General features: G+C 39.8%; 1 protein-coding gene across 12 annotated transcripts in view; it reads right to left on the bottom strand.

Moving 5' to 3' along the window:
* Positions 1–1,899, bottom strand: part of LOC149229371 (galactolipid galactosyltransferase SFR2, chloroplastic-like) — a 99,107-nt gene extending 97,208 nt beyond the window's left edge. Inside the window, exons 1-4 of one of the 12 annotated variants that reach the window (XM_089378583.1) lie at positions 1,689–1,899; positions 1,390–1,532; positions 1,038–1,290; positions 110–753 (exon numbers count right to left, since the gene is read on the bottom strand). In XM_089378583.1, the coding sequence (XP_089234709.1) occupies positions 110–281 (172 nt within the window). In that variant the 5' untranslated portion in view covers positions 282–753; positions 1,038–1,290; positions 1,390–1,532; positions 1,689–1,899. The other 11 variants (XM_089378587.1, XM_089378585.1, XM_089378593.1 and 8 more) reach the window with 11 other exon arrangements.
* Positions 1,900–20,548: the final 18,649 nt, after the last annotated feature.

Below are 20,548 nucleotides of genomic sequence, written 5' to 3'. Positions count from 1 at the left end.
CTTGAAATGACCATAGGTTTGCAGCTACTAAAAATACCATAAATGATTAACAACGAAAGAATATTAGTTTCGTACTAAAAAATATATAGAAGCAAAAAAATGAAATTACCATCTTTGTTTACTGGAAAGCTTGCGAGCACCTCCTGTGACTCATCAATTGGATTTTCAAAGGGAGCCAACTTCCTTCTGTGAATTCGAAAAAAGGCAAAGGTGTTGGCTGCAACAGCAATGAAGCCTGCCACACCAAATACCTTCGACACATTTAGGAGGAACATTGCCATCTCGAGCAATGTGTTTGGATGGAGCTTTTGTTCAGGGCCGACGGTAATCAAACAGATAGAAACAGAAGAAGAAAGATGGCCAATATATTATCAAACTGTGTAATTTTAACTTGTATTCAGACTTTCAAAAACGTTCACCTAGAACTTTAGATACTGTAGAGAAGTAATGATTCAGCAATGGATATGTGTGCAGAGATTCGATCTGAGGGTTTAAATAGCATAACTAAGGATGCAATTAACTGACATGTCAACAAATTGGGGAAATTCAATTTCAGGTACTTCTTGACTCCGAATATATTCTCGAGCACATTCTAGAGAAGGCCTCACTCATCCAAACAAAAGATTAGCAACCCGGTACTGGGTAAAGCACTCGTTCCAAAACACCATCGAACTCCGTAATAGAAATTTATGGACAATATTTGTGGCTTCAGATGAATGAAAAATATGCACAAGATTTCAACGGTGCCGAGCCCTGAAAAATCATTGAAATTGCCGTTACTGTAAGACACGAGCAAACTTCAGGAATCGAGAGAAAATTTCACGAAATATAACTTCATTTAAATATTTAAAGAATCTTGTGCACATGAATGTTGAAAACAGAGTTCAACAAACAAATGCGAAATGACGTTCCAGCAGTTCCAAATTCTCCGAAAACAAACCGAATTCCGTGGCACAAAAACTCAAATATGGATAACCTTAGGCCTTTGGTTCAAGAAAGGGAACCAGGGGCTTCGAACTTTGACGATAAGTACATACCTTTATGTACTTTACCAAAAACTTGAGTCAGTGTTTCAGCGACATTTTACAGTCCCTGCAGAAAGAATTCGCCTTTAGAACGACAAAATTGGCCAGGTTTACTGAAACAATTAGCTCAAATTCTGTGATCGTTAGTCCATTCGGTAACTGGCGAGAACAGCAAAGAAATCCGAACCGTCACGTTCCAGGCACACCTTTATGTGCTTTCCGAAAGCTTGAAACGAGAACTTCTGCTTCGAAACAAACCTTTTCCCTGTAGAGACAAGTTGTCCAACCTTTATAAACTCCCCGATGCTAATTCACAAAAGCTACAAATTCAGCAACCAGAATTCAAAATATTTACAACCTTTACCAATATTTGCCTAAATTTAAAGCCTTGCGTAGCTGGTAGCGGTTAATCCCGAAAAGAACACTAATTTTTCATGTTCCGAGCATTCCTCTAACGACTTTAACCAAAAAAATCTACAAATACCACCGCGGATCAATATTTCCAGTCTGAAGAAAGCAAAAGATGACATTAAGTGATCTAAATACATTGAACATGAATTGTGAAATTCTTTGACGGTTTCGTGCGGAAAAGAGGATCAGAAATCCCAAAACGCAAGCAAGCAAACTTAAAATAATAGTTGTGTGTAATCTGTTCTCGCGTACTTTTCAAATTTGGCCACGCCGAAGCCGGGTTAAAATAAAGGTATAACAAATTGAGCTCGTATTTGAATGCGCCGAGCATCGATTGGTAGGAAATTGCGAGAGGAGTTCGTGCCTTGTGAAATCCGGCAGGTCTCAAGCGTTGAAAGCAGCAGAGATCGGGAGGACAGGGACATTATCGGCGCGGTGACCAGCGAGCCGAGGACAACCGCCTTGTCGGGTGACGGAGCGGCGGAGGACGTGTCGACACACTGGCCACTTTTGGTTAAAAAATTACTGAAGCACCGGCTGCACCCGGTAAAGATAGGCCTTGGTCTACATGGGCGCCTCTTGTACAGACACGATGAATTGGGTCCCTGGATTTTGACAGGAAGTAAAGACACGCCACTCTGAGAGTCCCAAAAGATGGGATAAGGTTCATGGATATTTTAAAAGTCTCGTTACCTATAAGACAAATTGGAGGTGGAGATTCCCATTGCAATGAGTACCAATGCCGTGGTCCATAATGGTGAGGATGGTGGCGTGTTTCCCTACCATACAGGGTTTGTGTCAGAATGTGAGATTCATCTCCCGTAGATTAGTGATAAAGATGGTTTGACACTAGCGTAGAGGTTGGTGGATGTAACACTAAATTTTTTAACAAAATGACAATAAATGTTTGGATTTTAGCATAGGATTGTAGAAGTTTGGATTTAGTATAGGATCTTAAATTTTGAAGAGGTTTGGTTCGTTATAAAGTAAAATGGTTGTTATGTTAAAATAAATTTTTAATTTATATAGTCATTTGTCATTGTCATTTCATGCTAGACAATATTACTTTATGGATTATATGCTAAAGTTGGTGCACTTTGTACTTTGTAAAAGATAAAGTTTGGAATATAATAAAAAGTCCAAGATGGTTGGCAAAGCTCCAATGGAATAATGGAATTCCCTTAATAAAAGGGAATTATGAAAAATAAAGTTATTGTAAATAAATCCTTTCTTGTCCAACTATGATTCTAGGAATTTATTTTTTTTTGTTTTTTCCTCCATGCACTACCATTGAAACTTGTCAACATTTTTGACTTAGAAAGCCAAACATAAATGTAAGAAATTATTGGTTTAGAAAGCCAAATATAAATGTATGAAATTATTGGTGAAGCAAAGTTCATGTCACATATAAAGAAAGAAAGAGTATGAAGAAAGGTATATGGTTAGGAAATTTATTATTATTAAGAAAATGTAACAACCTCTTGTTGAATTGCTTTACTTGTCATATGATTATGATTTTTTATTCATATACTTGTAATATACTCAATCTCTTAAGCATCACTAAGGAGGTGGCGTAATTAAAAATTATCATAATAAATATGGCTAAAAGCTATTTCTAAACTTACAATTGTATTTTACTAGTTGATAGCTTTCAATGACTATAATTTTGTCAGAACCCAAGTTCGAGGCATATAGTTATAGCCCTCCAAAATTCTCATGCATACTCTCCCAATGCACCAATAACCCACCATTTTTCCAAAGAATAGATGGACAATTCTCCAAAGTGTCTATGGAGATTTTCCCACAGCATCAGTGGATAATTTTCCAAAGCACTAATGGACACTTTTCGTGAATGTTGATGGGCAATTTCACAAAGAGTCAATGGACAATTTTCCAAAGCATCAATGGGACAAATTCCCAAAGTGTTGATGGACAATTTTCCAAAGCATTAATAGACAATTTTCCCAAGCTTTGATGGATAATTTTCCAAAGTGTTGATGGGACAAATTTCCCAAATTATTGATGGAAAATTCTCCAAAGTGTCAATGGACATTTTCCCAAAGAACCAACAAACAATTTTCCAAATCACCAATGGATAATTTTCTCAAGCATCAATGGACAATTTCCCAAAGTGTCGATGGACAAATTTCCTAAAGTTTTTTATGGATAATTTTCCAAAGAGCCAATGGACAATTTTCCAAAGCATTGATGGGACAAATTTTCGAATGCATCGATGGCTTTCAGAGGTTTTTCAAAAAGTGCTAATGTTAAGTTTTCCTCTAAGTGCCAATTACCATAGGAGGTTTGTCGAAAAATGCAAATACCACAATTTCCAAGAGTGTTGATGCACATTTTCTTCAAGTGTCAATGATAATCATGTGTTTTCCAACAAGGGTAAGACCACTTTTTCCAAGAATATTGATGCTCCTTTTCTCGTAGTGTCGATAAAATCCTAGTTGTCCATCTCGAGAAGAGGATTAAATTTGAGTCATTGATCCTTCAAATGTATGCATGCTTTTTTTCCCTTGTTAACATGAATTGTACCACACGGGCTCTATCCACATCATCCTCAATATTATCAAAATCATCGACCATACATCCCATGTCATCATCCATACACATAATTTTCCATCGTGGACCTCATCCATGTCATCACCCATATCGCACATGTCATCGCCAGTGTGAAAACATGTCCCTATGGACATTATCTGCATCATCATTTGTATTATTATATCACTAATCTTCTAAGGTTTTATGTTGTTATCAATCCCTACAATCTCTTTCATTAATAATTATTTTCTTTATCATTCAGGGAATCATTTTTTTTCACCAAAACATTTTCCTTTATCACCGAAGATTATTTTCTCTCATTAAAACATATTTGTTATCATCGAGATTTACTTTTCTTCTATGTGGTGTTTCTCCCTCAAAGATCTTTCTTTGTCAAACGATTATTTTCTTCTTCTGCCAAGGCTATCTTTCTTTATCGTTGTGGCTATCTTTCTTTATTGACAATATGATCTTTTCTTCTTGGCAAAATATCTTCGTTTATCTCTAATATGATCTTTCCTTCTTGCCAACATTTCACCCCATCTTATTTTCTTTTAGGTGATAACCATATATCACTAGCTAGGATTTTCCTTAAGTGCAAAGCGTCCACCAAGAAGCTTTATCCTTAATGACATATGAAACTACCTAAGTATTCTAATGCTTCAAGACTTAGGCTAAATACACTCAATCTTCTTCTAAATTATTCGAATCCACTAATGGGGCACAATATACTAATGTAACAACTTTTATGTTTAGATACCTAAGGATATGTAGCTTAAACAAAACGTCCATTATGCAAGGCTTCTATGAGCTAGGTTAACTTGTTATTAAGCCCCTCCAATATGCATATTTAAGAGGACATGTAACAATCAATACATTATTACAAGATTTGTTAACATTCCCTTCTACATACACATATTGTGCCAAACATCCCTTCGTCAACGTTATCCCTTACATTATTCCTCATACATATGTACATTATTATTTAATTGCCAATGCAAGCACATAACTATGATAGAAAGACTAGTGGTGCGGACAACCATTCCTTCTTTTAACTATTATTAAGCCCCTGCAATATGCATATTTATGAGGAAATGTAACAATTGATATATTCTTACAAGATTATATTAAAATTCCATTCTACATACACATATTATGCCAAACATCCCTTCATCAATGCTAATCCTGGCTTTGTTACTCATACATGTGTACATTATTATTTCATTGCCAGTGCAAGCACATAACTATAATAGAAAGACTAATAGTGCGGGCACCCAAAAACATACAATGAAAATTTCCTATGCTATAGGGATGAGTGAGAGGATACTTGCACTTGTCATAACATCATTGTATATACAAATAATCAACTAACGAAGCCACCATGCAACACAATCACAAAATTTACAATTATCTCCCACCCAGACCCTATAATCCACCATTCCCATTGCACAAGGAATCTTCTTACAGGGTGTCATAGTACATAATGATTCCATACTTCATTCATAAACCAAACAAGAGAAAACAACTCTACCTAGAAACTAATCAAGCATTCATACAATTGTTCCACAAAATTAGGGATCTTGCTCCGGGCAAGCAAACAAGCCATTTAGGTTATATGCCACTGACTTCAAGGAGATTGAAATTTCCTCCTTAGGATAGGTTAGGGTTTCATACTCATATTAAGAGTAAATCTTATATTTTACAATGGTAATCGAATTCCACAAGTAAAAACTCAGTAAATTCATATAGATGTTTTATGAAGACTAGTCAACCTAATCAATCTATCACAAAATTATAACATCCATGTTATAGTCCATAAACATTGCCATCCAACATGACCATGGTCCAAGGCATATAGAGGTAAGGTATCCCATAGAAAACAAAACAAATAATGCTTATTCTAGAGTTGCCATAAGACACTCTCAACCAGTCAATGTCATAAGGCAATTATATCGAGCCATATTGCCCAATAAAGGTAATATCTCTAGCCCCATCATGTTATCTCAGCGCAACCAACAAAGTACAAAGGATTCATTTATTTATATCTATCATATAAATTCATTGTAACTCAACATATAGGTTGCAAATTATATCTACCGAGCCATTCACTCAAGCAAGGCATACACATGATACCTTTTCCATTGTCAAATAGCCTCTCAACTTACCATTAGGCATTATTCACAATCAAAAACATTTTATCTCTGAAATTCAGCTTAGCATGTATTTCATGTAATTTCTTTCAAAATTTACTCATACATGATAATTTTATAACAAATACATTTTAATTCCTTAAACATATCTAACAAGTAAAATCAAAAGCACATATTCCATGAAGGCAAGAGATACACTTATCTAAAATATAAGCTACCAACTAATTAAGAATGAGTCATTTTCTACCCAACCATAGGCATAGATACACATCAATCTCTCTATAGTTGGTCATCCCCTAACTAAGCCGTGGGGAGCTCTTCAATACTCAAGAATTTGGCAAGGTGAAGGAAATTCTCTCTTGTAAGAAAAAAATAAATAAGGAATTTCTCTTCCAATTAAGCCTAAGGTCTCTATGAATTCTCAATTGTTTCTCATCTAGCTTGCGCATCACCCAAGGAATCTCTTCACTACTTTGTAGTCCTCAATGATTCCCCTTCCTCATGCTACTCAGGCTAGCCCAGAAACACATCAATCATGACCCTCTCAGCTCATAAAGGATCATAGCCCTCTTAGCTCATTAAGGATCATGACCTAAGTTTGAAGTTGCAAATCATGTCTATCATACACATATTCCTAAAGCATGTATACCAATCGAGCATGGGTGAGTAGAAAATCACCCTTTCCTACACTCATGCAGCTCTACCACCAAACGAATTGCATACATGTTTATGTGCTACTCTTGCACATGGTCACAGAATGTTCTATCTTCCTCCATCCTCAAATGAATGAATGACTTTTCCATCCTTGCACATGCCCTTTAATTTTGTGGGCATAATTTCCCAACCATGTTTCCCAAGAAAAGGGTGAAGTTACTAGAGGTGATGGGCTTAGTCCATTCCTCTAATAATTGTGGAAGGTGGTCCTTCTGCTTACTTCATTCAATAATTGGCTCATTAAGTCAATGAGGGAAGTTGGGAGGATATTTCTCAAAAATGAAATTGGGCATTATAATATAACTTAGCAAAGGTGGATAAGGCTCCTTGGGCACATCTAAACTTTCTTCTAGTCCCCTCACTTTTCCCCACTTGTGGTATCATAACCTATATCAGTTCTCATATTTTCTATCAATTATTCAACATTTTTATTAATGAGTAAAATAAATTGCATACATCCATATTGCTTATAATTGTTGAGTTCAACTTATTGCAACAACATATAAATTCCTATACAAGCAATGTCAACATGATTAATTAAAACCCCCTCCTCCCACATCTACCCAAGTAACCATCCAATTGGGGTAAACATGTGACAAGAAGTTACAATGATATGATTCGACCTCTTAAGTCACCTTAAGGAAGTGGAGCCGATGGAAACACACCATATAGACCTTCCACATCAACAACATGACTTTGAGAAACCATCCCAACCTCTCAGGTAACCATCCCCTGAGTCCCACTAAGTTTTGAGACCATTACACTCCTGGGCGCTCCCTTGATATGGGCATGCATGCGTCTAGGAGGCTCTGGACGCTCCCACAACATGGGTATGCATGCATCCAAGGACTTTTCTACCCAGTGTTGTGCCTACATCTCCAATATTTGAGCCACTTTTTAAGGCCCAGAGCCCAGGTCACTGCCCAAAACTAAATGACACTTTCAGAACTGAAAGATAACCACAGAACAATGATACACATACAATTACTTGAACAAGGACTTTACTGGACCCCTACTAGCCATGATAGAAATTTTGTCAAACATGTCACAATTATGTAATTTACAGGTTTAAACAATAGATCTTAGCATAGTGGTCTCATACTCATCTAAGAATCACTAAGAAGCATTTATGCCTCAACGCATTAGCTACAGTTTCATCCATTAGGACATAGATACATATTTCATTCATTTATAAGTAAAAAGATTATGAGAGCCATACATAGCCACTGTCATAATACATGTTCATAACCAAAATAATAGCAACAAAAATACCAAAGAAACAATAGTCATATAATCCACATATAAACCAGTTTAATACTCATGAAATAACAAGGAGAAATAACCTCATATTAATGACGCAAAGGCCAACTAGTTATTGGGACTTCCACAAACAACCCGACCATAGACATGGTTGAACCAATTCTCTCTTCGGTCAGTCACCCATGTGCCATATTCCAAGCATGAATGTGGGATCTCATAAAACACATCAATAAAAAACCATCCAGGGCTTCCAGAGGCCAAACCACCTCAACCCATCAAACAGTGGTTCCACCTCACGTTATGACATCACAACCATCACCAGATTGGTCTCTACCCAGGCCTTCCAAGGCTCTGGAGCATTTGTTCCAACCAAGGCTTCCAGGACTAGTAACTCAACCCAAAACTTACTATGGGCTTCTAGAGCGTTTGTCCAACCAGGGCTTCCAGGACTAGTAACTCAACCCACCAAGGGCTTCTAAAGCATTTGTCCAACCAAGGTTTCTAGGACTAATAACTCAACCCAAGCTATTACAAGGCTTCCAGAGCGTTTGTCCAACCAGGGCTTCTAGGAACTAATAACTCAACCCAAGCTAAAGGAAACATGAGAACCAACCATAAAAACAAAGAAATAAACCCATAACACCATGGTTATCCAAGAAATGGCAAGGCTAAGCAAATCCACTATCAATCGAGGCAATCCTCCATGCCAATGATAGATTATGACCAATAAACCACATGCACATGCCATGCATGCCAAAACTAGTGAGGAAAACATACATGCAACTCGGTACTTGTTGGCTTATAGGGGCCTGACCCAGGTTCGGAAGAGTTATTTAGCCAAACAAATCCCGCAGCTACCGGCCCTTTCGGCAACAGCCCGCGAAGCGAGGATTGAGGTCTCACCCGAGGTAGCAGGGGAGGGTGTTGGAACCAGGTTTCCGCACCCTTGGGATGTCTTGATGTGGTCTGGAGGGTTCGCGCGTCATTTTATGGCCTCGCGCCCCTCTGCTTCCGCGTAGATCCGAACCAATGCAATTCCTTAATACTTATTATTAATGAGTTGTTATAGATCATATCTACTTTTTATGGTCTTTAAGCAAACATTTGATAGAGAATAACCAGTTTGCGCACCCAGAAAAATTATAGATTTGCATCAACTCATAACATGAGCATAAGCGCATAGATCAACCAAATATATCAACCATAAATTAACCAGATCCACAATGTTTCAAATTCAACACAGTATTTCATAACCAACTTATCTTTATTCAACTCTTCACCAATACATCCAGATCCACCCTGCGCACTCAACTGCAGGGGTCTATGCACACAGCTGCGGACTCTACTAGGCCTCTGCACACACAGCTGCAGAGCCTCTATCTACCCACCAACACCCTCGACTCGGACTTACAGACACTTCAAGACTTCTTTCTTCAAAAACCCATTACATTCCAAATCCAAAAGTACATACCAAAAAATTAACTCCTAACTCTAGAGCCTTGCTCTATTTATACATTTCCATGGTCCGTGGACCATGGGCAGGCCGACTCTCTTCCTATTATTTTATATTATTTTTGGGCGGACAACCCTTTGACTTGACTCATTTATAATTCGCGCTCTGTGCACTTCGCGGAGTCCTTACCATACCTTTCCCAAAATTGCGAGCTTTGAGCCCCAAAACTGTTACGCGGGCCCTCTGCTACCCAACAGTCCCCCAACACAATCATCGTGACTCATCCCAAGTCACTCGGTTGGTGCGGTAATCTTCGCGCGGAGGTCGGTCAATAATTTCTACACGTCGCTTGTGCTTGCAACAAACTCTGTCGCTATCTTCTGTACCTATTCTACGCGAGCCACTGATGCATCTGTATCACTTGCAGTTGCCTGTCCAGGATCACATACTGCCTGCATGTGCGCTAACTTTCCTTCGATGGCTGTGGAGACTACGAATGCTTCATCAAGCCAAGGCTGGATGCGTTCTTTAAGCACTGCCTCCTTTTGCCGCACGACATCAACTTGTGCCTTGAGAGCCTAGGCCTCCTTCATTTTAGCCAACCGTTGCGTGATAGCGACTGTCTGCGCAGTCCCTCGGACTATGTCATAAGCCTGCTGCAACTCTCGCGCTTCGGTTTCTACTTGTTGTATGGTTGGGTCTTCTTGGAGGGAGGTGAGCGTAAGGAGGGATTGATCTAATAGTCCCGAGCAATCTCGAACAACGCGCTCTATCACTTCCAGTCCTACTTGAATTTCACCACGGGGCTACTCCCGAATTTTCGGCGGTGTGGTCAGCTGCACCTTCAGTCTTAGCTCTGCAATTTGTAAATTTAATTCCCATTGAGCCTTCACAGCCTCCTCTTAGGCCGTACGAAATCTTGTGGCCATGAGATGAATCTTGTAAGTGGTTGGAAGTTCAGCTGGGATAGCTAACTCTCGTACCTTGTTGCAAGCTTCCCTCACGGCCTGTTCCACTTCCTGGTTGTGTGTGATCAAGTCATCTCGCTGGAGACTAACCTGCTCTAGATTTTCCTTGTGCTCCATCAATGTTTGGAGGGCGCGACCTTCGCTGGCACGAAGCTCAGTAGTTACCCCATCTTGTAGTTGGTATAGGTTTTCTCTAGGAAGAGCAGCCAGATTCAACCCCCAACTTCACATGTCCCCCTCTACTTTTGTTAAGACAACGCCTTCTGGCAACGCTAAGGTGTTCATTGTATTGGTGCACACCATCTGGTCAGCTGCAGCTCTGTCCTTTGTCAATTTTAGGATTACCCCGCCTGGGGGTCGCACTTGTAACACCTATAACTACGCTCGGATCTCCCCCAACGTAGTTGTCTGCTTTGTGATCAGTTCTGTCAATGCATCGGTATGGACATTACTCGCCGGTTTGCTATTGTCAATAAACTCTTTCTCCAAAGCTTTTGCTGTTTTTGACTTTTTGCGTGTGTGCGGTGATTCCTTGCTGCGCGGTCGCTTGACTGGGGTTGATTCAGTAATATGGTCTGCACATTCATGTATCTCCTTTTCCTATTGCATGTCTTGTTCTGAGGCCATTTCCTAATTTGTCGTGATTTCTTCGGCTATCACTTCCTTGGTTGCCTCCTTCTACGAAGCTGCCTGTTGTCCCTGACGGGTCTTTTCTGCCAAGTGAGTGAGTCGCTGCTGGAGTTCCTTTTTTCGTTGCTGCGCTACCATTCTTTCTAGTACAGCCTTGTCTGGGGCGCGCCACTCTGGGGGCCATGTTGCCAATACCTCGTAAATAGCATCGTCTATTGCAATGAACAGAAGCGTGACCCATGCTCGCTTTGGATCCTTCCGTGCCCGGATATATAAGTTATGCATGTCCACTTTGAACTCGGTCGTGCTTTGCAAATTGTTGTAGATTGTTGGAGACATTCGTGGCCTGCGAGCAATCTGTGTTTGGATACTCCCCTCCATGAAGGTCCAAAAAACCTTGATGTCAGAAACCCTTGTTGCGTCCTTTGTAGCCCAGAGCGAAGTATACCGAACTGCTTCCGGTAGACTGTCTTCAATGTTGAAAAACTGGCTACCCTGTGGCAGTTCTCCTGTAACCAGAAGGAGTGATATTAGGAACCATGCATAGTAAAATGTCCTACCTTTGTCCTGTGCTTCCTGAAAATTTGTCAAAAATTCGTCGCATAAGAACTGTGCCCAGTTGAACTGAACCCCTTCTGCGCACTGTTCCGCAAGCGCAATGACATGCTGGCACCTCATCTGCACGACATTTCCTCATTAGTTTACTGGCTAGTAACTGGGTGGCAATTCACACCCCTCGGTCTTTGATGCTTGCTATTGCATACCCCCGCTTCTACTTCTCCAACTTATATTTAGCCTTCATTGTTTCTGCGAGACCCACATCGCTACTTGTTCCGGCTATGTTTGTGGGGTCATTCCCTTTTACAGGCAAGTGGGTAATCCGGTGTACTAAATCAGCTGTGATAGGAATCGACTCCTCCAACCAGAGATACCCATCATGTACCAGACATAGTAACTGCCGGATAACAAAGATGGTGATGGCCGCATGGTGATAGTGAGGTATCCACCTTAGATTAAGTAATCTCGCCTTCTCCACACCTAGTAACCACTTCCACGGCAGTAATTTGTCTTCGGCCAATTCGGGGAACTTGTCGCTGTTTGCAAGGTCCCAATATTCAAACTTGATGCTCGGGACTCGGCCTAGCGGCAACCCATCGAACCTTATCTCATCCGGAAGAAGCGGGGTCTGGAGCGTATTCTTTGCAGCGTCCAAGTCCTTCGGTATCTTGGCCGTCCCGGTCCATGGGGAGATATATGGGGGTCGTGAAGGGATTTGGAAAGCATCCTCTTCGTCCTCATCTTATGCGTCAATCTGATCAATCAAAGCTTGCAAATCTTCGTCGTCCTCCTCAGGTTCGGTGGTGATTGCTTTGCCCTTTTCAGCTCCTGATAACTTATTGAACCTTGGTATATCCAAACTGGCCCCATCCGAGGCTGCGTTATGCGTGGGGATTTTGGGACTTCGGGGACCGTGGCGGCTTCATCTAGCTCCTCTTGGGTTGAGTATAGTTCTTCCGTGAACCGTGCTCAGGTTCTCGCCATGGTACTCATGGAATACCTGGTAGCCGAGTGTTTGTTGGTCATTACTGGTTCAAATCTCAAATATCCCGGTGCCGTCCATAGGTTGTTAGAGGAACATGTAATTTTGAATGGATCCCTTCCCTCCACTTCCAGTTTATTAACAGCGTCTAGGCGGTAGATCTTTTCGTATCTAGCTCAGAACTTTCGTCTTAATGGCCCGCCGCCCGCTCCTCCCTGATGTAACTCGACTTTCTTGTCAGGAATAGTGGTGTTAATGGTCACCTCTCTACCTTTCCGCACGATAGCGCCGTCCCTCGGGTGCAGCCGCCATCTTGTGGACTGAATGACTCTGTACAGGACCTTTTTGCCGCACCGGCCCCTCGCAGACTCGTTTATAGTCCCGTGCCTTATTTCAACTGCTTGGGGCGCTAAGACTGTGCTTTCTACAACTACTCAGGTGGTTGCACCCCTGATGCGATTTCGAAACTTTCCTGCTAGCCCGTGCTGCGAGCACCCTTTCGAGTGTCTTTGTAGCCATTATCTCTTCGTGCGTCGTTGTGTGGGGTGTATCCTTCCGTAGGTGTGGGAAAAGCCATAGTAGCAGGGTCATGGCTCGTTCTCGTTCTGTGCGATACCCAACTGAGCCTGATTCCCTTATGTGCAGACTCTTGCGGCCTCCGTGGGTGTCGCTACTTTTCATCTTGCTGATTCCTTCCCCAACTAGCGCGCTTTTCTTTCTTAGCCATGCCCATAGTTCTTTGATTTCGCGAGGCCTGCTGCTACCCCGCTTATTCTGGGCTCCCTCCTGTTTAATTATTGACACTCTCATCTGTGCCTTCCTTCTATTATAGGCCCATCAAACCCCAGGTATCTGCAACATCCTAATGGGTCGTTTTCTCAAGCGAATGCTGAGCGAACTTCCCCCTGTTCCCTTCCTGACTTTGTCACGGACCGCTGGCGAATTGGATTGCCCTCTAACCCTTACGCACACCTGCTTCTGACATCCGCGCCACTTTTACTGAATCTTTGGGCATGTACTCCATTCGTGAACAATTGTCGCGCACGGTGTCTCTGCGGGAGCATCCTGTGGCTTTTGCCTCAAATTCGTCGTTTCGCGTTGGTCGCATGGTGCCTCCACCTCGTGGAATCCTTATTAGTTGGCCGCTCCCTTGCTTCCATTGTTACATGGCGTAGTGATCTAACCATCATATTACAATTTAGTGTCGTTACCTCATGCAATCGGTTCTGCCACCGCTTAATCTCTTGATTTGAGTCCGATGTGCAAGAACTGTCACGGTCCCATGAGATTCATTCGTCTGATGTCGGATTCACTCGGTCCTGATATTGCACGGTGATCTGGTAGATACAATCCAGTTCGTCGTCACTGTCCTCGTCGCGCACTGGCTCGGTATAACGCGTTCCTTCAGCTGGGTCCAGCGGAACTGTTGAGTCCCAAACTTGCATCTTCCCTATACACCTTTTTAGCCTTTTTTTTTTTCTAGTTACCTGAACCTCCTAAGCTGTCAAATCATTGCATATTAGTTTAAAAACAACATATAAAATGGTTTCCTAACTATGTCTTGTGACTGCTGTTTGATCTACATTTTTGCTCAGTCAACTGCGGAATCTTTTCACTTTCCGCAGCCAGCTCAACTTTCCACAGCCTTTTGTTGAAGTCTATGTTATAGGTGTCTATAGGAGAATTCGGCCACATGGGTAAGTTGCAAATGATGTGGACATGGAACGTGTCCTCTTGGTTCGGCCGAATCCCTCACAGAAGGCCATGGTCAAATACAGTCAAGCGGTGGTCAACCTAAGAGTTTTACGGTGGCAGAACTCTGTTTTTCACCACGTGAAGACTCGCGTGGCAAATTCCTAAATCTCAAGAGGCGTGCTAACACCTGTGGACTGCTCCATGAACCGAATCTAATAGCCACCCTCCTTGGATTTAATTGTCACAGCTACCATCATGCTAGATTTCCGGACGTGGTTATTCACGTGTCTGTTTATTAGCGCAGATTTTAGGAAGTAGTTGTGTCATCCTCTGTTATAAATAAAGCGTTCTCATACGCATATTAGCTAGCTTTTTGAATGTAATTTTGACTGTTTTATAAGCCCATTGTGCCGTGACTTAATCCTTATGTTATGACTGCGTTTTAATACATGAGAAGACACTATTTTTAAGCTCAATTCGTGGTTGATTGCTGATTGGCCGAGGTTGTACAGAGGGCCCCTGTACACACCAAGGTTCTGTAATTGCTGTATAGTTTCATGCTTTCTTCCTTTACGTTCCTGATGTCATAATTGTTTGTTTGTATATATTACACTGCGTATGGTATTCATGTTGATTACTGTCCATAGTTTTTTTTATGCTTTCTAATACTGCTAATTGATCAGTGTCTTTATTTCAGGTTCTAATAGATAGCCCGGGCATTTGCACATATCTTTTTAATGACTAATGACATGGAATTATCTTGTACTTCTACTGATTTATTTTCTTAGTTCTAATTCCAGCACTATTTATTTCTTTCAGTTTTGTTTTGTTCATTTACTTTTCTGCAAGATAGATATTAGATTACTCATGTCATTTTCAGTTACCTCCTATAGCCAGAGCGAGTCAAATGGTGAGGGATTGAAGTATGAATGCGTAGTTTGATATTAGTTTATTTTTCTACAAGTTAGTGATTAGATTACTCATGTCATTTTCAATTACCTCCTATAGCCAGAGCGAGTCAAATGGTGAGGGATTGAAGTATGAATGCATAATTTGATCTTAGTTTCATTTTATGCAAATTAGATATCAGATTGCTCAATTTGTTTATGATTACCTCCTATAGCCAGAGCGAGTCGAATGGTGAGGGGTCAGAATATGAGTTGAGGTAATATGATTTAGTTTACTTTGTTTGCAGTTTTTGAATTTTTTTGAGTTCAGTTTCTTTTTATACAGTAGCAAGGATACTGGGTTTCATAGTCACTAGCTCACTGTTTGGTTTAATTAGAATTTAGGTACATTTTTATTTTCTCTTAGGAATTGATTTCATCATTGCAAGTTTGAAAACCTTTTTGAAAACTTTGAAGTTTGGAAATTATTTTAAAGGTCACCATTGCCTTGAACACTTATATCCATACTTGACTTTTAGAATTGCCATCTCACATTAGGGAATCAACAAAAGATAAACCCAAAAACAAACCAAAAATAAAAAACGACAAAGAAGTAAGAAATCGGTTATCTTGCATATATAGTGCACCTCACTTCAGTAGTTTACGACACCCGGATTGACAATTTATATAGCAATTTAGGACACACTAAATTGACCAAACATTTTGGCGCCGTTGCCGGGGAAGTGAAACTAGGTAGCCAATTTCTTAAAAAAAAAACAAGAAAATTTCAAGGAAGGTAAAAATTGATAACTTCTCAAAGTATGCTCTCCTCTTGCACCTAATGTGACCTGGAGGATCAGAAAAGAGAATTATTGGTTCAATAATTTCTTGAGTATGCTCTCTTCTTGCACCTAGAGTGATTTGGAATATCAGAAAGAGAATTATTAGCCCGACTTGAAGAAAATAAAATAAAATGACATGCATAGAGCAAGAGATTCTAGGGGAAGGTTTATAGCTAGGGCCAAGAGTTCGATTTTTACAACTCCATCTACTTCAAGGTATAAACAAGATACACCTCCATCATTTCCAACTCACACTCCTAGCCTTAGGATTCCTGGAATTGAAGAGGCAGTAGCTGAATTAGGAGACTCTCCCACACTATCCACCGAATCTGAGTTAGGAAAAGACCCTTTCTTTACTTCTACAGGAAAACACATTGTAATCGAGGAAGTAGAATCACCTGAAGAAGAAGAGGGAGAAATTCCTCCTCATTCGCCATTAGTAGAAGAACCAAAGGACTCTGAAATCTCTGAGGAAACTATCATGACAGAGGAAGTAGTAAACGGATTTGGAGGAGGTAGAGGTAGAGGTAGAGGAGGAGGAAACAATGGAGGAGGTAGAGGTAACAACGGGGGAAATAGGGATGGAGATAACTCATTTGGATTTCCTATAGTTGATGAGGAATCTCGAACAACAATGAAAAACATTTCACCATCTGTCCTCCCAAACTTTTATGGGTTGAGAAGTGAGGATCCTGAAACATTTCTATTTGAGTTTGAAGTCGTGTGCCAAACTTATGATTATATGGAAGACTCTCAAAAACTCAAATTGTTTCCTTCAACATTGAAGGGAGCTGCTCTAAAATGGTTCATGGGATTAATCACTCAATCTATTAGGACTTGGAATGATATGAAACAAACATTTTTGGATAGATACCTGGACTATTGTATGCCCACCAATCATAAGGATGAGGTATTCAAAATGGTGCAAAAAGAAGATGAAAACTTGGAGGATTTACTTGAAAGATTTCAATACAACCTGAAAAGAGCAAAAACGAATAACCTAGATGAGGAAACCTTGAAAGCCCTTCTATTAAAAGCCATTAGAGATGAATGGATAGATATTTTGAACATGATGGGAAAAGAAGATATATCTCAACTTCCACTTCATGATATAGCTGAGCTATGTGTCCATCTCTCAAGGGGAAAATCTAAAACCAGAAAAGGGCCTAGAGATCCTTCTCTCATTAGAGAAAACAAATCTGCAACTGGATCAATAAGTAGGGATGAGATTGGCAACATGCTTGATGAGTTCAAAACTGATATTTTAGGGAGCCTTAGTGAGCAACTAGACACCCTTAAGATACAAAACAAGCAGAAAGCTGAAGCTGAAGCTTTTGCCATCTTTTGTCCAAAATGTAGGAAGAAACATGCTCTAAGGGAATGCCCCTTGGACGCAAAAGTTGTAGAAACATGTATGATTTGTTCATAAAGCCATGAGACCAAGGGTTGTCCTTCAATTCTGGGGCTCAAGGCTGTCTTTCAAGAAGACCCAAATTCAATTGATTCTCTCTATTTTGTTTCAAGGAGACCTTGGCAGGGGCAACAAAATCAAGGGTTTAACAACCCCACGAACTTTCAACCCCCACCAAATTGGAATCCTTAGCAACAACCTTGGTCCCAACCTCAAAATCCATTTCAATCACGGGTACAAGGTATGCAAAATCCTTAGGGAGATTTGCTCAATTTTATCAATATCCTAAATCTTTTCAAAACCAACAAGCTCCACAACTTCCAAATCAAAATCCACAACTTTCATTGCCATTTCCACAACAACAACAACAACAACCACCTTCTCAACAGAATCCAAATTCCCAACTCTTGCTTCCATTCCAATAAAAGACAAATCAACTACCTTACCAGCCATTGCCAAATCCCAATAATAAAAACCCTCAAAATGCTTACATGGTAGAAGGACAACAATTTCCTACCTATATGATTGTTCCTCTCAATGATGTACAACTCAAATCTGGTAGAGTTTTAGAAAAGCCTTCTATAGATGCTCAAAAGCAAAGCATTTCTGAGGAAGATTCTCTTGAAGCCAATAAAAGTTCTGAAGCATCTCTTCAAAACCCAAGCACTCAAAAAGAAAAAGAAAAAGAGTCAACCCCCACAACTCCTATAGTTGAGCAACCTGCATATTCATCCACACCTCCTTTTCCTGAAAGATTACAAAGTGATAAAGGAGTGGAAAAACAAATCTTGTTGCCTGACTATGATTTTCTAGATGAATTAAAGAATGTCTGTATCAAGATTCCCTTGCTACAAGCCATTAGAGAGATTCCTATTCTAGCAAAAAACAATAAAGGAGTTGAGTCTCAAAAGACCAGGAAGGAAACCAAGAGATACAAGAAGAATCCACCTGGTAGGAAAAATTGCAGATATCATGATGGGAAAAATTACCATGCAGAAGTATGTAGATCCCGGTAGTCCAATTGTCAAAACACATATCAATGGGGTAGAAATTCCAAATACTTTGATTGATTTAGGGGCTGCTATCAACATTATGAGTAAACAGACTATGGAACAGCTAAAACTTCCTAATCTTCTTTTTACACCTACTATACTGCAACTTGCAGATCGATCAATTATCAAACTAGATGGTGTATTAGAAGACATTTCGGTCTCCTTAGATTCTTGGGAATATTCAGTAGATTTCATGATTTTAACTCCCAAGAGTAATCTAGAAGGGCACCCACTCATCTTAGGAAGACCTTGGCTAGCCACAACTGATGCTTTTATCAGTTGTAGATCTGGGGATATTTATATTTCTGATGGTAATTCGACAAAGAAATTCAATCTATATCCTCCAGCAAAATCAATTATAGAAGTAGGAGATAATGAATGGGTCGATGATGAGGACACTATACAACTTGTCTTTACCATTTCTAAAATCAGTGAAGATAGTCAAATTCTGAACACATTAGAAAACTTTGAAACATCTTCAGAATATGACCACACACAATTTCAGTTGGATTCTGACATTGAGTATCTATCATCTAGACAAATGTCTCTTTACTCTATGGAAGAGTTTGGTAGTTCCGCCATTGAGATCTTTCCAGGTAAAACATTGAATATCAACAAAAACTTGGAAAAATCACAACAGGAAGAGCTAACCAAAATCTTGCAAAAACATTCTATTGCATTTGCATGGGACTATACTGATATGAAAGGTATTGACCCTAAGACTTGCATTCATCACATCTACATCGAGGAAAACAGTAGACCAATCAGACAACCTCAGAGAAGGATGAATCCAAACCTTAGGGAGATAGTGAAAGAAGAGCTCCAAAAACTACTCAATGTAAACTTCATTTATCCAATTTCAGATAGCCGATGGGTTTCTCCTTTGGTTATAGTACCTAAAAAGAATGGTAAATGGAGGGTATGCATTGATTACAGGGAATTGAATAAAGCAACTTTGAAGGATCACTTTCCTTTACCCTTTATCGATCAGGTATTAAATACTCTAGCAGGCAAAAAGTACTTTTCATTTTTGGATGGTTTTAATGGTTATAATCAAATTCAGGTAGCACCTGAAGATCAAAATAAGACCACATTTACCTATCCATGGGGAACTTTTGCTTACAGAGTGCTTCCTTTTGGATTATGTAATGCACCCGCAACATTTCAAAGGGAAGTACTAGGAATCTTTTCTGATCTAATCCATGATTGTGTAGAGGTTTATATGGATGATTTTACAGTTTATGGTGATTCATTTGAAGAGGCATTAGAGAATTTGGAAAAAGTCCTTATAAGATGTAAAGAAACAAACCTTTCATTGAGTCATGAAAAATGCTTTATGATGTTTACTGAAGGTATTGTTTTGGGACATCACATTTCAGGGGATGGGATTAAAGTTGATAGATCAAAAGTTGAAGTCATCTCCAAGTTGCCTATTCCAAATTGTCAAAAATATGTTAGAAATTTTATGGGATTTACTTGGTACTATAGAAGATTTATAGAAAACTTCACCAAAATAGCATCTCCACTCTTCAAATTGCTTACAAAAGACTGTGAATTCAAATGGGATCCTGATTGTCAATCGACATTTGAAACTTTGAAAACAAGAACATCTGAAGCACCCATCTTGAGAGGGCCAAATTGGAAACTTCCTTTCCATATTTCTACAGATGCTTCAGATACAGCTCTAGGAGCTGTGTTGGGTCAAAAGGATTTAGTTCCTTATGCCATTTACTATACCAGTAAAAATTTGACTCCCACTGAGTTGAACTATACTGTGACTGAAAAAGAGTTCTTAGTTGTTGTTCATGCAATCAATAAGTTTAGACATTATATAACAGGCTATGAAACTTTTTTCCATACTGATCATTCTGCGATTAGATATCTAATGAACAAACCTGTTACTAATGGCAGAGTTACAAGATGGCTCTTACTTTTACAGGAATTCAATATTACTGTGTTG

The sequence above is a fragment of the Pinus tabuliformis genome, chromosome J, assembly GCF_031772625.1.
Source record: "Pinus tabuliformis cultivar Carrire ecotype Pingquan chromosome J, CPIR1, whole genome shotgun sequence".
In the NCBI taxonomy this organism is placed as follows: domain Eukaryota; kingdom Viridiplantae; phylum Streptophyta; class Pinopsida; order Pinales; family Pinaceae; genus Pinus; species Pinus tabuliformis.
Note: the sequence above shows the minus strand (reverse complement) of the source record. Positions and strands in the feature narration are given on the sequence as shown.